The sequence below is a fragment of the Trachemys scripta genome, chromosome 1 (assembly GCF_013100865.1).
Source record: "Trachemys scripta elegans isolate TJP31775 chromosome 1, CAS_Tse_1.0, whole genome shotgun sequence".
NCBI classification, from domain to species: domain Eukaryota; kingdom Metazoa; phylum Chordata; order Testudines; family Emydidae; genus Trachemys; species Trachemys scripta.
Window position 1 is genome coordinate 91321209 of NC_048298.1, and position 11141 is coordinate 91332349.

At 43.1% G+C, this 11141-nt stretch overlaps 1 protein-coding gene across 6 annotated transcripts in view; it reads left to right on the plus strand.

The window, feature by feature from the left end:
- Window positions 1–10043, plus strand: part of FAM227A (family with sequence similarity 227 member A) — a 55091-nt gene extending 45048 nt beyond the window's left edge. For all 6 annotated transcript variants that reach the window (XM_034776468.1, XM_034776495.1, XM_034776502.1 and 3 more), the window contains 3 exons: window positions 6898–7055; window positions 9133–9285; window positions 9825–10043. In XM_034776468.1, coding sequence (XP_034632359.1) covers window positions 6898–7055; window positions 9133–9285; window positions 9825–9981 — 468 coding nt within the window. In that variant the 3' untranslated portion in view covers window positions 9982–10043. The remainder of the gene's footprint in view (window positions 1–6897; window positions 7056–9132; window positions 9286–9824) is intronic.
- Window positions 10044–11141: the final 1098 nt, after the last annotated feature.

Sequence of the window (11141 nt, forward strand, 5' to 3'; positions counted from 1 at the left end):
AGTTTTAATCACACTGTTTAAACAATAGAATACCAATTGAAATTTATTAAATATTTTGGATATTTTTCTACAGTTTAATATAGTATTCTAATTGAAATCAAAGTTTATATTATTTTTTATTACAAATATTTGCAATGTAAAAATGATAAACAAAAGAAATAATATTTTCACCTCATACAAGTACTGTAGTGCAATCTCTTTGTCATGAAAGTGCAACTTACAAATGTAGATTTTTTTTGTTTGTTACATAACTGCACTCAAAAACAAAATAATGTAAAACCTCAGAGCCTACAAGTCCACTGAGCCCTACTTCTTGTTCAGTCAATCGCTCAAACGAGTTTGTTTACATTTATCGGAGATAATGCTGCCCTCTTCTTATTTACAATGTCACCAGAAATTGAGAACAGGCATTTGCATGGCACTTTTGTAGCCGGCATTGCTAGGGATTTAGGTGCCAGATATGGTAAACATTGGTATTCCCTTTCATGCTTCGGCCACCATTCCAGAGGACATTCTTCCATGTTGATGACGCTTGTTTAAAAAAAATGTGTTAATTAACTTTGTGACTGAACTCCTCGGGGGAGAATTGTATGTCCCCTGCTCTGTTTTACCTGCCATATATTTCATGTTATAGCAGTCTTGAATGATGACCCAGCATATGTCTGCTACTCTGAAACCAGCATATGTTGTTCATTTTAAGAACACTTTCACTGCAGATTTTACAAAACGCAAAGAAGGTACCAATGTGAGATTTCTAAAGATAGTTACAGCACTCGACTCAAGGTTTAAGAATCTGAAGTGCCTTCCAAAATCTGAGAAGGATGAGGTGTAGAGCATGCTTTCAGAAGTCTTAAAAGAGCAGTGCTCCAATGTGGAAACTGCAGAACCCGAACCACCAAAAAAGAAAATCAACCTTCTGTTGGTGGCATCTGACTCAGATAATGAAAATGAACATGTGTCGGTCCACACTGCTTTGGATTGTTATTGAGCAGAACCAGTCATCAGCATGGATGCATGTCCCCCCTGGAATGGTGGTTGAAGCATGAAAGGACATATGAATCTTTAGCGCATCTGGCACGTAAATATGTTGTGACGCTGGCTATAACAGTGCCACGAGAACGCATGTTCTCACTTTCAGGTGACGTAAACAAGAAGCAGGCAGCATTATCTCCTGCAAATGTAAACAAAGTTGTTTGTCCAAGCGATTGGCTAAACAAGAAGAAGGACTGAGTGGACTTGCAAGCTCTAAAATTTTACATTGTTTTATTTTTGAATGCAGTTTTTTTTTTTTTTTACATAATTTTACATTTGTAAGTTCAACTTTCATGATAGATTGCACTACAGTACTTGTATTAGGTGAATTGAAAAATACTATTTCTTTTGTTTTTTTACAGTGCAAATACTTGTAATCAAAAATAAATATAAACTGAGCACTGTACATTTTGTATTCTGTGTTGTAATTGAAAGCAATATATTTGAAAACGTAGAAAACATCCCAAAATATTTAAATAAATGGTATTCTATTATTAACAGTGCGATTAAGTGTGATTAATCTTTTTAATCACTTGACAGCCCTAGTTATAATGTATTGAGCCCCAAACTTTGACTATGGCCAAGGAGTTCACGGAGCAGCTTGGGGGGCTGTGTGTGTGCATACGAATGGGTGCAATTAACTCATCTTTTCACTTCCCTGGTGCTGGCCTGCTTGTGCACTGAGCTGGCCCCTGAGGGCTGTTATAAATTATGCTAGCTGCCCGTGAGCCCAGGGAGCCAGTATGGCAGCCAGGGATTATTGGGGCTTGCCCTCTATACACTGGCTGCAGGGAGGGGTGAGCAGCAGAGGAGCCATTGTGCAAACTCTGTGCCACCAGATGGTCTTTCTCTGCAAGTGTGATCGTCCCAGGGCTGGGTTCACTGGCTTTAGGTCCACTTTTTGCAAGTGCAGCAGCACAAGCATCCAGAATGCAGCCCAAAATTACTTTATCTTTCCTTTTTGAGTAAAACTTATACTCCTGAGGGAATTCTGCATCAACAAATTAAAAATTCTGTGCCAAAAAAAAAAAATTCTGTGCACAATATTTTAAAATTCTGCAAATGTTATTTGTCAATAAATAAATGTGACTCCAGCATGGCAGTGGGGAGTACAGGCCACTGACTACATTGAGGTGGGAGATCACCCTGAAGCCACCACCTCCTCCAGTATAGGGACTCAGCAGTGAAGCTGCATCTGACTCTGACACAATGCAAGGGCTGGGCCTGCCCCAGAAACACCCTGGGGCCCTGTCCCTCTGCACCAGGTGCACCAGGCATGGGTGGGCAGGCTCAGCCCAGCAGGATCCAAGTGTGGAGGGGCTTATTGTGGGGGGATCCAGGTGTGGGGTGAGAGGTTTCTGTGTGGGGCAATCTGGGTGTGGGTGGCTCAGTGGGAGATCTGGATGCACAGGAGCTCGTTGGGGGGTTCCGGGTGTAGGGCAATGGGATTCTGCAAGGGAACCATGTGAAGGTGGTTGGGGATCTGGGTGTGGGGGCTCAGTGGGGAGGTCTGGGTGCAGGGTGAGTGAGGCTTGATGGGGTGGGGATCCAGATGCAGCTGGTTGGGGATCAGTGGGGTGGGGGTCTGGGTGTGGGGGGCTCATCAGAGGGGTCCAGGTGTAGGAGAGTAGGGCTTGTCAGGGTGAGGGTTCGATGGGCCTGCTTAATGGGGGAGCCCCAGCTGCTGATGAGGGGAAACTGCATGCCGGGCTCCCGCTTCCCCTCCATGATTCCCCCTATCCCCTTTTCTTCTCCATCCCCCTCCCGTCACTCCCACATTTAGCTCCCCCTGCCCTATTCCACCCCCTTCCTTCTCCACTGTCTCTTTCCCTCACCCCCCTTCCCCCATTTTCCCCACCCCCTGTGACGTTATTGACATGAACTGTGACCTAAGTATAGATGATTGTTGCAACCAAGGTCCTATAGTTGCACCAAATCTTGTACAAAGAAGGTCAAGTAAGGTGTCTATGAAAAAGTTGTAATTTGCTGCTTATGATTATGCTGTCTTTATGTGTGTATCGTTTTTGTACGTGAAGTTATGAATACGGACTATGTACTTGTATCTCAATGTGCTTGATTCTAAATACCATTAATGAAGCTTTTGGTCAGCTTCTTGAGAAAGAATTCTTCAGATTAAGTGCCCAATCAAGAAACACTTAACTGACAATGGACCTTAGGAGACTCTAATCCACATATGAGGAGCCTTGCTGGGAACGTTCAAGGCAGCATGTGAGCTATGGCTGCTCTACCTGTAAAGAACTGAGTCATGCAGGGACATGTGACTTGCCCATGTGACTCCAAACTCCATCTTGCTGCTGTGATTTTCCACAGTAAGAACAAAGGGGTGTCCTTCCACATGGCAGAGGATATAAAAAGCCGTGGAAATCCCTCCATTTTGTCTTCAATCCTGCTTCTTACCTCTGGAGGAACTTTGCTACAAACTGAAGCTCTGAACAATGGACTGAATGACCCATCCAAGCTGTGGATGTACTTCAGAGACTTGACTTAAGTCAGCAATTTATTCCATCACTGCTACAAGCCTGAACCAAGAACTTTGCCATTACTGTATATAATTGATTCCTTCAACCAATTTTAACTCTCATCTATATTTCTTTCTTTTTAAGAATAAACCTTTAGATTTTAGATTCTAAAGGACTGGCAACAGCATGATTTGTGGGTAAGATCTAACTGGTATATTGACCTGGGTCTGAGGCTTGGTCCTTTGGGATCGGGAGAACCTTTTTTCTTTTACCGGGGCATTGATTTTCATAACCATTCATCCCCATAAGGAGTGGTGCTGGTGGTGATACAAGGGAATTGGAGTATTTGAGGGAATTGCTTGTATGACTTCTGCTTAGCCAGTGGGGTGAAACCGAAGTCCTCTCTGTTTGGCTGGTTTGATGTGCCTTAGTAATAAAGGAACCCCAGCCTTGGTGTGACTGCCCTGCTCTAAGCAATTTGTCCTGAATCGATACTCTCAGTAGTGTCCCGCCAGAGGCCGCTTTGTTACAGTGGTGGAGTCATGCTAAGATCCACAGAACCAAGTCAATTAAGCTTCGGATCAGAACCCCACGCTATCCAAATTTGAATTTTGGGATTGAGAGTTTTGTTGGGTTAAAGATCAGTGACCATGAGCCAGAAAGCAGCAGCAGAAGCAATGAAACTGCAAGCCCTGAGAGACAGCCTGCAATTTGAATGTAATCAAAAACTGGCAGAAATTCGAATGAGAGAGAAGCAAGCCTTGGCCCAGCTGGAAAAAGAAGCTGCTGAAAGACAGAAGGAAGCTGCGGAAAGAGAGGAAAGGGCTCGTAGGGGGTGTATGGAACTGCTGGCTGCTCAAGAGAAGGTTTGCCAAATGCAACAAGAAACTGCCAGACTTAGGCTCCAAATCAAAAAAGCAATGGAATAACAGCAAAAACTTTATCATCTTGAAACTCCGGTTTATAACAATGTTGGTATGTTGTAATACTCTGAGCCGTTTTCTGTGTTCAGCCCATTATGCTATGACCAGGGGGAGGGGGGACGCTAACCTGGTGGGAAATAGCTGTTTGTCTGTGCAAAAAAGCAGTTTGTCTGTGAATGTTTCTGAATGTCTGTCTAATGTCTCAAAAGTAAATCTGAAATTAGATCAAGCCTAAAAAGAACTCATTGGTCAGGAAAATGTTTCTCAGGAGCAGATTAAAGTGGATGGTCAGGTTAAAGCCCTAATTGAGGAAGAAAAGGGTAGATTTTTGATGGGTGATGAATTGTTGGCTATTACAGCTTGTAAAAGTAAACCTGAAAAAGGTGACTGTGATTTGCTGGAAGTAGCTCAGTGTAGTGTGGAGAACAGCAGTTTATCTGGTAAGGAAGCTGCCCCACTCTCTCAGTATTTGTCTGTAACCAGCCCTGTGTGCTGGGACAAGGGAGAGGAGGACAAGAAAATGTTGGAAGAGCCTAGGCAGCCTTGTAAGCTAATGGCTTTGTCTAATCAGCAGTTTGGGAAGGCAAGGTTAATGGAAGATGAGTGTCCTTCTACTTTACCTGTTGTCTATGTGGAGAATGGTGACATTGAAGGAAATGTGCTTCTGTCTGTTGGGGGTATTGACTTGCCTATGGAGGAAGCTACCCCAATCTCCAAGCAGTTGTCTGTGAACAGCCCTGTGTGCTGAGACAAGGGAAATGAGATCCCAAGTGGTGTGTTTGTTAAAGGGGAATGTTTCTCCAGCTCTTCTGGACAGAAAGTGCTTCTCAGTTTATGCCACTTGACAATTTATAAATAATTATCAGTGGTCCCAGAGTTGGTTCTGGATACAGTTAAAGCCCAGAAAGGGAATGGTCCTAAGTTTGTGTCTGCTAGGGAGAATGGCACTGTGACTAGGTTGCATTCAGTTAGTGTTCTAGCAAAATCCCACAGACCAGACAATTCTGGTGTTTGTATTTTGCCTGTTGCTAATGTGTGGCTGGGAAAGGGTGTAGCAACTCTGTCTGATCAGGGGGATACCCTAGCTGGGGCACAAGGAAAGCATAAAGGTGATTTGATTGTGTTGCCCACTGACAGTGTTGAAACTTGTAACAAGGAGGAAATGATTCCTAAACCTATTGAGCCTGACAACTTGCAGGTTGCCAGTGACTGAGGAAGTTGCAGAGGGAAAGAAAGTACCTCTTACCTTTTATCTAGTGAGTCTATGAGCTTGCCTGAAAGGAGATTGTGTAAAAATTATCCTGATGGGCCAGAAATGATTCTGAATGTAAGTGAGACCCAGAAAGAGGCTGTTGTTGCTCAGGAAAATGTTTCTTTAGAGCAAGCCCTAGGTAAGAGGGTAAGGGCAGAATTTCTGTGAGAGGTGAATTGTTGCTTAGAGAAGCTCCTAGGGAAAGGAATCCTCATGGTAATCTGTGCAAGCAATTTGCTGTAACCGAAGGGTGTGGAAGTGATTTGATCAAGGAAGTTTCAGTTCCTAACAGCCAGAAATATTCTGTTGTGAATGGATCTACTGACTTTCCTTTTGAAAAATCCAGTGTGGATCGCTTAGAGAAGGTCTCAGATAGGGTGACCAGACAGCAAGTGTGAAAAATCGAGACGGGGGTGGAGGGGTAATAGGAGCTTATATAAGAAAAAGCCCCCAAAATCGGAACTGTCCCTATAAAAGTGGGACATCTGGTCACCCTAGTCTCAGATAAAATGAAAATTGTCAGGGAATTTGAACAACCCTATGACCAAGTGGCTGTGTATGGCCAGTTTGTTGGGAAGACAATGGTGTTGGGACAGGAATGTCTCCATGCTGATTCTTTAAGTGAGCAGTCTGTGCTTCAGGGTCTGAGGACAGATTTGGTTACTGGTGTTTCAGAGCAGAACAGTTTTATAGCTGAATACTTAAAGATGCAGGGGAGAGCAAGCGAACTCTCACCCTCAGACTCTTTGGATTTGTGTGGTATCTCTGGCCTATTTTGTGTAGAGTTATGGTTTATTTGCTGATTTGGTGCACAGGATATATTAATACACAAAACTCTGCTTGGTCTTTGCAATACTAAAATCAAGTCTCTTCACTCCAATGTACAGTTTATATAATGAAATCAGTTATTGTACATAAAAAATTACGTATTCTAGAATGGTTATTTCACAGCCACCTATTGTAATTTTATTAAGATGATGTTAAAAAAAAAATAGTGAACAGAGTTTGAGCATAGAAGTTTCTGGTTAAAGCTACACCAAAAATGAAATCCCAATGGTGCCTATGTGGACGGGTTTCACTGTATTTCCAATGGTTATATATTATCTTTCACTCAGTATATGAATCATTAGGGGCATTACATGCTTTATTCTTTGGACTTAGTTTTGATATAATTAATAGCCTCTTTTCTTTTGTTTCTTCCCCTCTCTAGTCACACCCAGCTTGTCAGGGCCCTGACTTCACTTGGCATCTCTTTAACATCAATGGACACAGCCCACTAATTCAGCACTTCCTCCAGAGCTATAATGTTGAACCACAGTCTGGACAAGACATCTTGATTCACAGGAGGGAGATCTGCAAGCCTATACCATATCCTTATGATCAACTCAGAGAAATTAGAGATGGAAAAATCTTGTTAGGTCACATTCTATCCATTCCCCAAGAGAGCAGGATTATTTCTTACAGCATATTATTGAATTTTTTCTGGGTTCAGTAGTAAATGTCTCAAGCTTTAGGGCTTTCCCCCCTTCCATTGAGTAACTATTCCACAAGCTAACAAACCTCATACTTTGTGTTTCCTGAAAGCCAGCCTGAATTAATCACCACTCATTTTCATCCAATTATTTCTAGTTCTATCTTCTGATCATCTCACACAATTGTCTCCCTCTTTGTGTTTGTGCCCTTCATATTATCGTAGATGAGACTGACATCCCTTTCCTATACCCCTAGACATTGCTTAGCCAAGTTATACATATTTAGTTATTTTAAGCTCTCTTCATAAACCAGCCGTAGCCCCTTTATCATGTTTATAACGCCCTCTTCTACGCTTCAGTGAGGAAAACAGAGAAAGGTCAGAGTCTGCTTATTCTCCTTCCCCAGTTGGTGGATTGCTGGTTTAGTCTGTGTGGCTGCAGAACTTTGTTCAGTTTCAGGACCAGATCTTAAGTTGATTATGGCTTCAAACTGCCAGACACCAGATTGAGGAAGAGGTAGTATAAGAACACATTTATAGATTGGATCCACACCAGCTGGCCGATGTATAACCATACTGGTGGTAACCTTCAAGGGAATTGCTTTGCATTGAACGGAATCAGAGTGACAGGCTCTCACTAACAGAATAGGAAGGTTAAGAAAACAAATGTGGGAGGGAGAACCTGAATAAAATGGGAGATAAAATGCTGTCTAAAATTAGATTGGGGTTAAAATGCAAATATTTTTCTACTGGGAGTTTGAGTGCTCATAAAAATTAAGGGAGCAATGCCAGGAGGGAGTGTGACAGATTTACGTTACCAATCTGCCTGGGGCCACAGTTGATCAGGCTGGGGCCACAGGATCTTTTTGGGGAGGAGATGATGAGGCACACCAAGTGTATAAATTTTAAAGCTTTATTGATAAAATAATAAAATAACAGCAGAGAGTGCTGGGAATGCTCCCATGTCACTCAGGGGAAGAAAGAAAGCGTTAATGCCCCAAACCCTAACCCACCTTCATACTCACACACACACAACCCAGACTGGCCAAGTCTGGGTGTAACGTAAGAAGAAGAGTGTGGGGGAAGGTGGACGGGAGTGCTGTCCTGGGCCCAGGCTGTCCAAGGATCTGCTGTGCTCTCCAAGTTGCTTTAGCTCTCAGGAGGGTTTTTAAGTCCTGGGCTCCTTGGGGTGGGGGTTTTTGTTCAGGGCCCTCTGTTCCTGGTGCTCTTTGTACCAGTCCAAACAGGCTTGCTATGGCCTCCCTGGTTTCCCGGCTCCGGAGACTGTTTTCCCTTCTGTTGGCCTGTGCTGCTGTCATTTCATTCGCTCTCACTGTTCTCGCTGTTATCTCTGCAGCTCTGTGTCTCAACTTAGTTCTTCTCTTCTCACCGCTGGTCGGGGTTGGACTTCGCCCCTTCTGTCTTGGCAGGTAGCAGCTGGCCTTGGGCTGGAGTTAGCTTATCTTCGGACTGAACTTGCTAGCTGCAGTGTTGAATTAACCCGTTCTCTGCTTTCTTCTTTCTCTCCCCCCCTCGGCCTCTCGTACCTGCAAAGGAAACTTCCACTCCCCACTCACACACCTTTGACCCTCCCCAAAATGCTTTGTGATGCTAGCAACAGGGTTAGCAATATACAATGCTGATCTGCCTTCCCAAGGGACTCCCTGAGGGAGGGGGCCTTGGGGTGTGACAGGAGGCTCAGCCTTTACCACCCTTGCTCCTTTGATCCTAACCATGAAGATCCCCTGCTATTCTAATCCTAACTTCCCTGACATAAAGCTCTGCCAGTACGCCCAATCCTGACCGTAAATGTCCTGTGCTATTCCAGTCCTGAGCCCCCCATCCCCTGCCTGCTACAGCTCTACTAATTCATCTCAGTCCTAACTTATGCATCCCCTATTGTTCCTCTCAAATGTCCTTTAGCAAAGAAAAAACAAACCAGACAATATTTTTTTCTTTTACGTTTCAAATTACGGAGTCCACCCCAACCTATGCAGATGTGATCCGACAAGGTTTTAATCATATTCACCATCTGGACAATGCCTTCAAAACAGTGCACCAGAGACACTGCAGAGAAATGAAGGATTTTGACCAGCACCAGTGGAAGGATAAGCAAGAATTCCTCAGGTACAAAAATGAGTGTAGTTTCATTCTAGCATATTCTGTGATTATCTGAATCCAACTGGTGATTTCCTTGTCTGCCACAGGGGAAACCTGTTAGCTAACGTTGATTCCAGAGGCGTTTTGGGGCATGAGGAAATATGGGGATGGCTTTGTGCAGCTAGTTATTCCAGGGGCTACAGAGATGCAATGTAGTGTTTTTCTGATGTTGCTTTAGGTGGAATCTGTGAGCTAATGCTCATCCAAAGGAGTTTGAGAATATAGTTTGTTTTGGAAGGGTGATCATGAATTTTGGTGAGGGTAACAGGGTGATTAAGAGAGTGAGTTTGGAGGGTGTGTGGAATGCAGAGCTTTAAATGTTTATGGATTTGGGGATACAGGGGTTAGCTAATGTCAATTCCAAAGTGGTGAAGAAATCCACTCCTAAACTTTCTTTGATTGCTCTAGGTGATTTAAGAAATCTTTTCTATCCTTAATACTTAAATACCTTTGAACAGTTTATATTGCTTTTCTTTCTCTCTCTTCCCGGCCTCCCCACTCCACAGAAAAGAGAAGCAATTGCTGTCAGAGAAAAGAGAGATGAAGAAGCTGAACCAATTGTTGACCCCTCGCCTGGATGTACTCTTCAGTTCTGACAAGACTTCAAGTCTGTCACAGAAGTGTCTTCATCCAGAAACAGCCATAAGTCAAACAGCACCCTGAGCAACCCAGAATTCATGATTCCCCCCAACATAAATTGACATAAATGTCCATTCAGACCTTCATATGCATCTTAACGGTATATTTTGGTCAGCCTATCCCAAAGCTTTCTCCACCAATTAGGAACAGACGAACCTGAAAAAATGTGAAGATTCAGTTCACAGAAGTACTCTGAGTTTAAAAGTTTGACTGATTTCTGACCTCATTGATCTGTAAAACTGGGCTGGAAAAATCTCACAAGTAATATATGAGAATGAAAAGTCACCTGAATATTTTTTTAAATAGTTTCATAGTTTGGTTCTTTGGCAAAGATTTGAGTTGTTCTGTGTTTTATCTGAACTGGCTTGGTCCCAAGCTGAAAGGCAGTGTAGTTCAGACTCAGTGCATCCCCTTGCCAACGATATGTAGTAGTGGAACTGTGCTGGCCAGCTGCAGACCTTCCCAGACAGGAGGAAAGTTGCGGGAGGCTCTCTGTGCTGGTGAAACCTGCAATGAATCCCAGCCCTGTGTCTCAGTTTTCCATTGTATAAAATAGGAATATTTTATCTATCACACATGGGTGGTGTGAAGCTTAGTTAAGGATAGTATAGCACTTTGAAGATGTAAATGTTGATACACAGAACTTAAACGTATCATTTTAGCAGCACTTTGGGATGAGTGGTAGCCTTTCCAGCTTGGTCCACTCATCTGCCTCCTGGAAGAGCCTGTCTATAAACAGGAAAACAGGCCAAGTTTTTTTTAAAATAGGAGTCTAAAGCTAGGCCTTGTCTACACAGAAAAATACCAGTTTTACTGGTATAATTTAGCTATTCCAGAATACAGTAATTCCCCCACATGGACACACTATTCCAGAATAAAAGTGAGCTATGTGAGCAAAATAGTTATTTCAAAATAAAGTCATTTTATTCTGGAAGTGTCCATATGGGGAATAAGCTTCTTCCACAAAAGCTCTGTATATAGCCAAAGCCTTAGGCTCCTAAACCCACATTTGGGTACCTAAATACATGGCTTGATTTTCAAAAGTGCTGAGCACCCACACACTCCCACTGAGGAAGATGATCACAATTTGCCTTTCCATGTTTCATTTTCTCACATGGCAAATGTTAGAAATGCCTACATGCACTCCTACACCCTCGGGGACTGATGGTGGTATTTTCAAAAGT